This window comes from Nanorana parkeri, unplaced genomic scaffold (assembly GCF_000935625.1).
Source record: "Nanorana parkeri isolate BGI_ZX_2015 unplaced genomic scaffold, ASM93562v1 scaffold21, whole genome shotgun sequence".
Taxonomy (NCBI): domain Eukaryota; kingdom Metazoa; phylum Chordata; class Amphibia; order Anura; family Dicroglossidae; genus Nanorana; species Nanorana parkeri.
Window position 1 is genome coordinate 2,437,251 of NW_017306289.1, and position 10,639 is coordinate 2,447,889.

The window sequence follows — 10,639 nt, forward strand, 5'->3', positions numbered from 1 at the left end:
AACAAGGTCCCCACCGGGGGGGGGGGGGGGTCAGGCAAAACAAACATTAACCATGTAAGTATAATCTTAAAAAACAGCTTCATGGTCCTCTTATTCTGCATCTTCCACTTAAAGATGATATACACATCCAACAAATGCATTTGAATTTTCATGCAGTGAGTCACCATTCACAAAGTTCCATCCCCGTGTAAAACAGAGACTGAAGCTGTGTGTTCCATTATAAGTACAAACGTGACATTCCATTCATAGAGGCCAATATGCAATGGGGTACCCCAGGCATGAAGCGGTCAGCATAATTTCCTCCTGTAATACTCAGACTTGTCTGTGTAAGCACAATACGATGTTGGTACATGCAAACTTGATGTTGATAATGGAAACTTAAAGAGTAATGATATAATTGCATCTGATCTAACCTTCCCCTCCATAGGCTGAAACATGTCGAGCAGGGCTATCACATGAACGCCATTCCATTACTCATTAAGTGGAAGGGAACTGAGATTTTTTATTTTATTTTTACTTTCGTACTTTGTTCTAATCTGATACTATCATTACTCTTATTGGGTTTTAAATAAACATTGGAACGTTCTTGCATTATATGTCATTTTTATTGCATGTACTGACACTGTGCTATGCTTTCTGGAAAAAAACATGAGCAATACGGGAGTGCTCACTGGAGGAAATGACACTGCCCTCTTCACATCTGGGGGTTACCACAAACGCATAACGACATTTATGAATGCCATGGGAGGTCGATTCATCTGTTGTTAAGTCAGAATGATTATTTATGGTGAACGATCGATAGCGTTCTTGGTGAAGAACCACAAGAAATGTTAAATAAATATGTGGCATGCTATGGAAGACATCTGCTCTTACTGTATGGGCGACAAAAACTCATGAAAGCATGGGGAGACTACAGACATAGAACGACGGTGCCATTTTATTAATTCCTGACCACATGTAAGCTCTCATGAGCAGGGCCCACCTAACCCTCTGATCTTGAATGGTGTTGTAACTATACTGTCTCCCCTTATGTTGTAAAGCACGGTGTAATCTGTTGGCACTATATAAATTCTGTATTATGTGCTTAAAAATTTTTTTAGGCACAAAACAATATCCCAACATATCTCCAAAACCTAATAAAACTTGGTGAAGGGAGGGAGGAATGTTAACCTGTGGGGAGTGAAGTGATAAGTAAATCATGGCCTATTGGGAGTACTTGAGTGCTGCGGCTAGCATTGGTTTACTGAAATTACTGCCAGGTAAGCAAACAAACATTTAGGTATTACAAACAAAAACAAATGTATCAGGCATAGGCACTTTATAATGCACTATACCAATCTGAAATATCAGAAGTATAGTTTGGAGAAAACAAATTACCTGTAGTTAATAATATGAGCACAGCCAAGTCTCCACTCCAAAGTCTCTGTGGTAAATTCATCTGTATTGCCCAAATCAGTAAAACCAACCACGTAATCTTTGGTCTTTCCATCTTTCACCAGGGCAAGAGTTGGGATGACTTTTATCCGCAGTCTCTCACACAGGAAAGGAGCTTTCTCCACATTCAGCTTCAGGAACTTGGTTTCTATGTGTTTCTTAGCCAGCAATGCAAGATGCTTGTCCACTATTTTACACCTGTTCAAAAGAAAGGTTAAATATCACGCATCAATTGTAAATTACATTCATAATGAGGCTTGTTCTAAAAAAAAAAGATGCAGTATTATTTGCAAAGTAATAACAGTCTACAAAACATTATGCCTTGTTCTAATCAGTTGTTTGACATGACCCACTAAGGATAGCAGGGAGTCTTTTCCTAACAGCCACCAATCAGATTTCGACTTTCAGGGTGGAGCTGATGCTGACTGGTGGCTGAAGTAAGGCCCTTAGAGGTTATGAGGTTTTTACTGCTGTGAGAAACTTGACTTTTTTATGACAGCTTAGCCTGACCTTAGAACCCCAATAATAAACAAATGATTTCTTAGGCTAGGCTGAGTCATACTGGAAAAAGCTGCACTCTCAAATGAAGCAGCAGATCTGAAGCTGAAAAGTACAAGACTGATTTGCAAAGTGACATATTGAGTATAATAGTAAAATACCTTATGGTAGAGTCCTTGTAAAAGTGACAGACAACATTTTTACTTTCTTTCACTTCTTGAAAGAAATCTCTCTCACTGGGAATTTCTCTGTATTCACCATGGCCTTTGGACATCCATTCCTGGAGAACATAAAGGATATATTATAAGTAATAAGCCTTGTGCTCTACTCAGTATGCAATGTAAAAATCTTAATCTGGATCTATACAGAAACAATGAACATTACAAAACAATCAAGAGCTTTCTTGATGATGCTTATCAGCATGGACTGTACCTCAGACCTCCACAGGTATCAAACAGCTGCTTTACAGGACTGCAGCTACCAAAGCTAAATTGATTTATTATTATTTTTACATAGTATTTATATAGCGCCAACAGTTTGCGCAGCGCTTTACAATATAAGGAATAGAATAAAAGGATTTATGAGTAAACTGCAAATAAAGCCAAACTACTTCAGAGTAAACACATTTAGGGAGTCTTCAGTCAAAGTGACACTAAACTCAGGAGTTAAATCTTAAAAATGCAATCAAATATCTTATTAACAAAAATGTATTTTATTTGTGTATCACTCAGCTGCAGATCCTCAAATCATCTCTGAATTGGTGCTGACACTGTCCTTCCTTAAGGAGGGTCGCTACGTTTGTTCTACATGGTCCCCGTCCCAAGCGCACTCCCATGATGCGCTACAATCTTAATACAAATGAGAAAACTAAACATGAGATTGTAATCCATCACAGGAGCAATCTTGAAGCGGTGGCTACATTACAACACACAAATGTAGCCACCGTCCAGAAGGAAGGACAGTGTCAGCACCGATTCAGAGAGGATTTGAGGATCTACAGCCAAGTGATACACAAATAAGATACATTTCTGTTAATAGTTAAGCTACTTGAATGTATTTTTAAAATTCAACTCCTGAGTTTAGTGTCACTTTAACAACCAGGATTCAAATACTTAAGCGAGCAATAAGTGGCCCTGTCAATACCACCTGGCTCGGCAAAAGCCAACTTCAAAATTGAAGGAGTAGAGTGGAAAATTGGCAGCCAAACAATGACTGCATTCTATCAGCAGTCACTGTTCAGCAGCAGGTACCAGCTATCTAAATAAAAGAGCTGGTAGTGTGGATTCCTATATCCATTCTGCTTAGTGTGAACGGAGGTGGGGAATTTGAATGATTCCTCTCAATCAGTGAGGTTGTATTGCTGACCTAATGCTAAACTATTAAACTGTTTTGATGGGGGAGAGGGTTAAATGCACCCTCCTTGTTCCTTATTGTTATGTGTATCCTACAATTATGTTTGGACTACCAGTTGCTTGGTCTACAGTATCAGAGCCATTTTTGCAATTGTAGTGGTCTGCATTTTATTTGTAGATTGATTTTATATCGTATGTACACATTTACTATATGCATACTACATCATATATAGAGCACAGAGGGATTAGCTTTGCATGGTTGTTGGTTCCCTTTAAAGAAAGTTACCTGTTTTTGCTGCTGAGCCTTCTTTAAAGCTAATAGTCGCTTTTCCTTTAGGAGCTCCAATTCATCGTCATCCATCTTATCTAGCTTTTCCATCTCAGCATCCAGCTGCTCCTCCATCATCTTGGCAGTCTGCAATAACTGGTTCTCCATGACTTTTGAAAACATGTCAGCCGCCATTTCTAAAAATAAATAAAACAAACAAATATAATGCTAAAACTATTAAAAACTTTTCATGACAGCCAAGAGAAAATTACTAGACTAGTATATATGTTTGTTCTATTTTCTGGTTTTTCCTATTTTTAAAAAATTTAAACTGGAAGAAAAGAAATGGTCTAAGTCCAATATAGTACATATGGTAACAGTATGATTCTACCTTACTAGTGAAATGTGGAGAAGAAAGCCATTTCAATTGGTCGCTGTGGGCACCACACTTATCTTTCCTCAAATTTTTAGCTGACAACACTCTGTCCATTAAAGTAAACTGTTAGATGTGTAAAGTGTATATGTGAAACTTGATTGAAGCCTGCTAGCAGTTCAGTATGCACACTGCTCTTATACAAGCTGAAGCTTGTGCGAACTAGGCCATACAGATATGTTGTGTTACCTTACACAGACTGACTCACTCTGTATTTTACACATCCCACTATATCTTTAAAATATAACAATACCTTGTACCGTTTTCTTGTAATGAGCTCCCCCTAAGTGAAATGCTGACCCTAAACGCTGATCCAGCAATTGCCACTGTGTCCCTACAGTCTTTCTCCCAAAAAAGCCCCTTTTCTTTAGGTGTGCTGTACTTATGGTGGCTTCAAGTGGTCAGAGTACAGTCTCCCATAAGAATAAATAGGGCTATGGTATCCATGAGCATATGCTCATGAAAGGCTGTGCACCTCTTAGTGGGGCCACACACTGAAACTCAGCAACGGCAAGTACATGACCTAGTGGCAGCACTAAGTGCGGTGGAGAGAACTTATCACAGGAAAACTGCACAACATAAGTAGGGATGCACCGATACCGGTTTTTCGGTAATGAGTACCAATACCAGAAGTCCCATTAAGGAAGCCGGGCGGTGTGTAATGATTTGCCACATGGCGACGAGGAAGCATGGAGCCGTCTTTCAGAGCAGCCGTGACAGGATCGGAAGGTGAGCGAACCTGGTTTGTGTTCGCTCACCTCCCGATCTATTGAGCCGACCTGTGACAGTCTCATTGTCACAGGTCGGCTAGAACTATGAGGTGAGTGGAAATCACTCATCTCATAGTTCTCCTTTAAAATATCTATTATTTTATTCACATAGTAGATATTATTGCTAGGCAATGAGTACATTTATTTTGTATAGAATAGAACCATTTACTGCCTTTTTTGTAGTTGTATTTTATGATCACATGACTACAAAGCCTTCTGTATTATTGGAGGAGGTGTGTCCCTTTCCAAAGCAGGTAGGTGCTTCTTTTGTCACACACAGCAGTGAAATATCTTTCCTGAAGCGTACACTGTCCGGCAAGGCTTCTCCTGGGAACCGCTAGCAATCAAGTAAACAGGGCTGGGCCTGGGGCCATTAGGCCCCGTTCACATTGAGCGATTTATCGCGCGATTTTTGTAGCGATATCGCTCATATTTCCGCACTATATCGCTCTATGTAGCTTCACCAATACAATTCAATGTAGCTGTTCACATCTCGTCGCTCAATGTCGCTCAATATCGCTTGTAGCTCGTCGCTTCTACATGACCCTTTTTTAGAGCGATTTTGAGCGATATTGCTCCTGATTGCATACAGCCCAATAGGAAGATGTCGCTCAATGTCGCTCAAAGTCACGCGATTTGCATGTCGCTCAGTGTGAATGGGGTCTAAATCTGACCAGGGGAGCTACAGGAACGATGTGCACCACTAAGAGGAAGCAGTGATCCACAAACTGACCACACCAGCATGGATCTGCTTCTGTGCTTGACATGATTGGAATGAGAGGGGGGACTGTCAGGATCAATTGGGAGGAATTAAAGAAGACACCATTTACATCACACACATAAGTGTAATACAATTTTTGGGGTAATCTACACTTTAATCTGTCTCTGGTAGTGTGTGGTCATACTCCAAACCATGATACAGCACCAATAAAAATGAATCAGCCACCACACTGGGAGCTGATCTCTTGTATTTCAACAAGTGACCCTGACAATGCAGAAGGTAGGCCTCAGATGGTTATGTATAGTGCCAGAGTCCAGCACACAGGTGGTGTGCAGAAACAAAGCGGGTCTGCTATGTACTGCGAAGGGCTGGGTGACGCAGACTATTGCTGAGGCCTACTTGGCGCACAGTGGCGACCCCGCTATTGACAGACAGGGCTAGTAAAGGTTACCCCTGATTGCTCTGTGGGGTCCACAAGGCTCGCCATCCTTCCCCTCGGCCCCATTACCTGCTTTCTGCTCTTTCTTCGCTCAACCACTCCCACCAACAGATACCACTGTCACGACAACCTAACGTCCACACCGCGTTCTGCAAAGAGCGCAATGACGCTTCTCACGTGACTTTTCCCTGAAAACTCGCTGTAGCTTGTGCGTGTACACACACCGCCATCTTTATTACTGGCAGACCCCTGCGAATGTTGAAATTACTTTAAACAATACTCAAAATGTTAGTGATTTAAAGTGCACTCATCGCATTAAAACTATCGATAGCAGGATTTGAAAATTAGCAGCACCTAATGCCTCAGTGGCTGCTACTGTAAGGCTACACGTGCAGCGGCCATGCTGGTACACCCTAACGATGCGCACAAACTTGACTGACACTTTACAACTTCCACACGCCATGTACGCCATACATCGGTCATTTAATGAAGATGCGGACAATAATAATTTCACCGCTTAAAACTCATTGCAGTGTATGATAAACTCATGACTCTTTCTGTTCGCCATTGGCTAAGCGCGGCCCCCGGCTGATGACGTCACTTCAGGTTGCCGGGTCATGCACATGCGTTGTGGTAGAATTTGAGAGGCTTGTGGCCACCGTATGCAGCGAGGTGAGAGAGAGCTGAGACTAAGTACATTCTGAGAGACATCGCCATTATGGGGAAAAAACAGAAGAGCAAAACTGATGACAGGTGAGAGCGTGCGAGCCGTGCAGCATGGCCCTTCCCTTATGCAGAGATATGTCAGAGGGGAAGACAGAGGCCTAGAAGCTGCGTCCGCCAGATGTTCATACTCTGTGACACCCTGGTCCCCTCTACTGCTCAAGAGAGATTGCTGTGTCACCCCTGTATGTGCAGATGGCAGGGGATCTGAGACAATCAACACCAGCTGTTCATGCCCTGAGAGAGACAACCTGGCCCCATCTACTGCCCAGAGGAAATACCTGTGCCACAACTGTATATAATGTACACAGGGGCTGAGCCCCTCAACAGCTGTTCATGCCCTCAGAGAGACATCCTGGCCCCCTTTTGCTGCCCAGAAGAAATCCCTGTGCCACATCTGTATATAATGTACACAGGGGCTGAGCCCCTCATCAACAGCTATCATAACACAGAGGAAATCCCTGTGTTACCTCTATGTAATGGAGGCAAGGGATCTGAGATACCCATCACCAGCTGTTCATGCCCTGAGAGAGGCACCCTGATCCCCTCTACTGGCGAGAGAAGATGTTCGTGTCTCCTCTTGATGTAGTGGAGGCAACGGGCCAAGCCACCCTTCATGAGCAGTTCATGATGCTTAGAGGAGATCCATGTGACATCCTGATGCGTTGCACTGAGCAAAGGAAATCCCTGTCTTACATCTGTATGTAATGAAGCAGGGAACTAAGACTTCCGTCAACAGCTGTTCCACTGCCCACGGCAGATCCCTGTGTCACCTCTATATTTAATGTAAACTGGGGGCAAAAACCGCAATAAAAGTGACACTAACCTTAAAATGACTGCTTCACATCTTATTCCTACAGCAATTTCTGAACACAGTTAAAGTGACACTAAACTCAGGAGTTATATCTTACAAATACATTCAAGCTCCTCAACTATTAACAAAAATGTATCTTATTTGTGTATCGCTCGGCTGTACATCCTCAAATCATCTCTGAATTGGTGCTGACCCTGTCCTTCCTTAAGGAGGGTGGCTAGAAAGGACAGTGTCGGCACCTTTCTAACCGCCCTGTGTGTGTTGTAAAGTAGCCACGACTCCAAGCTCACTCCTGTAATGGAATACAATCTCACGTTTAATTAGCTAATTTGTATTGAAGTTAGTCAGGAGTGTGCATGGAGTGGTGGCTACTTTACAACACACACAGGGACCATGAGGAACAAAAGTAGCCATATTTGCTCGCAGCTAGCATTGGACAGTACCTGATTGGCAGCACCAGGCATAACTTCCAGTAGAGTGGGGCCTGAAGTTCTGGCCCGTGGGAAGCAGGAGGCAGGTTTCCATAGCATGACTTCTGGTGCTGTTGCAGGGAGAGCAGATGCTTGGACCACTTGGCTCTTCCTCTTCACTCTGTGTTCTGCTCCACTGTGCATCATGAGCATAGAAGGGGAGGCAGTGGCAGTTAACAGCAGGCACCAGTACTTTTCGGGTAGGTGAGACTTCACCTAGTTATTCCACCTACCTGTTGGGGAGAGGAGGGGAAGCCATTCCTTCTTGCCCTCTGTTTCCAGTGTATAGACGCGAGGGCGCTAAGGAATATTACAATGCTGGAGGGAGTGCCTTGACAGCTGGCTGGCTCGGTGCTTTGGGTGAGTATATCTTTGTTATTTTAGCACCTAGACACAAATGAGCACTTAACTCTTTGCAGCGTGGGGGTAGCCCCACTGCAAGGGTTAATAAAAAAAAAATCCTGGACTTTAACCACCTCCAAATCCTAAAGATAAAAATGTGCAGAATATAAGATAATGCTGAAATTGGAGCAAACCGTCGTTATGTCAAAAATATATTGAAAGATTGTTTCACAAATAGTCCTCTCCTATGTGCAAGGACTTAATTTCTAACATTAAGCATGACAAACATCTACGTTCCAGTCCTATAGATTTTTGCTTTCTGACCTTAGGCCCCCAAGCCAACCATCTATTTTTTTGCGTTTGAGGTTGCCACTAGAAACGTAGACATGGAGGAGGAGAATGCAGATTCTCTCTGTGAGCTTAATCAGTCTGATTTCCCAGGTGATGGTGAATGGCGTGATATGGAATCCAAGCCTTCCAGATATAAACTTTCTTTTTCTAAGAGTCATCTGTGAAACCTGTGACAGTCAGGAGGGGCAAGTTTCTATGTCCATGAATGACCAGATGCATCACTGCCTTAGGGAAGGACAAGGGTTGTTGTTTTTTTTTTCTGTCCATAGTACTCTCAGAGATTCGATTAGGAAAGAATGGGTTGAACCTGAAATTAAGCTGTTCTTTTCTAAGGAATTGAAGCACAGGTTCCTTTTTTTGAGGGAGATCCTGCCCTAACTTGGGCTAAAGTGCTTTAACTTGATGCAGCTTTTTCCTTAAGAATACCATAGATAAATGAATGGATGTGTTACTCAAGAGAGCTTGAGATTCCTCCCTTCTGAACCTTAAAGGAGAACTAATGAGGTGAGGTGCTTTTCACTCACCTCATAGTTCTAGCCGACCTGTGACAATGAGACTGTCACCGGTCGGCTCAGTAGATCGGGAGGTGGTCGAACACACAGCGCTGACTGGCAGAGGGGGGAGGGGACGGGTACAGCTGGCTCTGCCTCTAGATAGGCAGAGCCAGCTGTCACTCACGCAGCTGGGCAGATCCAGACATAATTGTCGGGATCCGCTTTAGCTGCGGCGTCTCAGTATACCGCGAGCTGTAGCATGCAGTATACTGAGCTTAGGAGAACTATGGGGAAAAGCCTTAACCCCATAGTTCTCCTTTAAGCCAGCCCTGGCCTCAGCTTGCATGGACCGTAATTTGGAATATTGGCTCGCATCAGGAAGCAGGTATTAATGGACAGAGAATGATGGATTCTTTCCCCATGCAGTTCAAAGCAGCTGGCTTAATGAGTGATGCCTCTGCTGAATCTGTAAGAATATCTACTAGGTTGGCAGCCCTTACAAGTTCCTCCAGCAGAGTCTTATGGCTCAGAACTTGGAATGGGGACCCAGGTTCTAAAGTCCGTCTTTGTGGTATCCCTTTGTGGATAGCCTGCTTCTTTTTTGGGCCTGGCTTGGAGTGGAGGATGGTTGGGTCCCTTTATTTCGCAGTGTCTAAAACTAACCCTAAACCAGTATCTGCAGAGGCTCATTGGAGAGGGATATCGTCTGGTGTTCTCAGAAAGTCTGCCATCAAGGGCTTTCATCATGTCTACCCCGAAATATCAAGGGAAGGCTACAGCCCTTATTGCTCTGATAGAATTGGTCAATCAATGCATGCTTATTCCGGTTTCAGTAGGAAAAAAAAAGATTTCTACTGTCATGTTTTTGTCGTTCAGAAACCCTCTGGCATTTTCCGCCTCATTCTCGACTTGAGACAAGTCCATAACTTATAAAAGGATTTGCATGGACAACATATTTTCAATAAGAACAATCTTGACTTATGACTGCTTCATGGCAATGCTGGACGCCTACAGAAACCTTCTACTTAGGGGACTCTGAATCACGTAGCAGACTTCCTTAGCCAACATCAGTTAAGGGAATCAGAATGGATTTTGAATATGGATGTCTTGCCAATACTCAGAAGTGGGAAGTTACACAGGTGGGCCTGTTTGCCACCCAAGAGAACACAAACGTTCTTGTCTTCTTGAACAGGGAGAGTGCTTCCTCAGGCTCATTATTGGCCCTTCCAGCTTTGCTGTGTGTTTTCCCCCATTCAAGCTCCTGCTGTTTGTAAATAAAGAAGTTTGGTGAAGAGAACACAGGCTTCACCTTGATAGCTTCTTTGTGGCCAAAAGACCTTGGTTTTCCAGCCTCCTCTAATGTTGCTGTCAAGACAGGATCTGCTCTTCCAGGGTCCAGTGTTCCACCCTCGGTTGGAGACACCAAATCTAGCTGCTTGGTTTGTGAAGAAAAGCTCCTTTAAAAGTTAGGGTCTTTTGGATACGGTGATCAAGACCCCCCCCCCCCCCCCCCCTCACCCTGCCGAAAAA

The 10,639-nt window shown here is 43.3% G+C and overlaps 2 protein-coding genes across 2 annotated transcripts in view; one reads left to right on the plus strand and one right to left on the minus strand.

Moving 5' to 3' along the window:
* The window catches only part of TXNDC9 (thioredoxin domain containing 9), a 7,930-nt gene extending 1,850 nt beyond the window's left edge, over positions 1–6,080 (minus strand). The window contains exons 1-4 of the mRNA XM_018563258.1: positions 5,985–6,080; positions 3,571–3,749; positions 2,094–2,212; positions 1,378–1,632 (exon numbers count right to left, since the gene is read on the minus strand). Of these exons, the coding sequence (XP_018418760.1) occupies positions 1,378–1,632; positions 2,094–2,212; positions 3,571–3,747 (551 nt within the window). The 5' untranslated portion in view covers positions 3,748–3,749; positions 5,985–6,080. The remainder of the gene's footprint in view (positions 1–1,377; positions 1,633–2,093; positions 2,213–3,570; positions 3,750–5,984) is intronic.
* A 450-nt stretch (positions 6,081–6,530) lies between these two features.
* Positions 6,531–10,639, plus strand: part of EIF5B (eukaryotic translation initiation factor 5B) — a 54,038-nt gene continuing 49,929 nt past the window's right edge. The window contains exon 1 of the mRNA XM_018563367.1: positions 6,531–6,668. Coding sequence (XP_018418869.1) covers positions 6,634–6,668 — 35 coding nt within the window. The 5' untranslated portion in view covers positions 6,531–6,633. The remainder of the gene's footprint in view (positions 6,669–10,639) is intronic.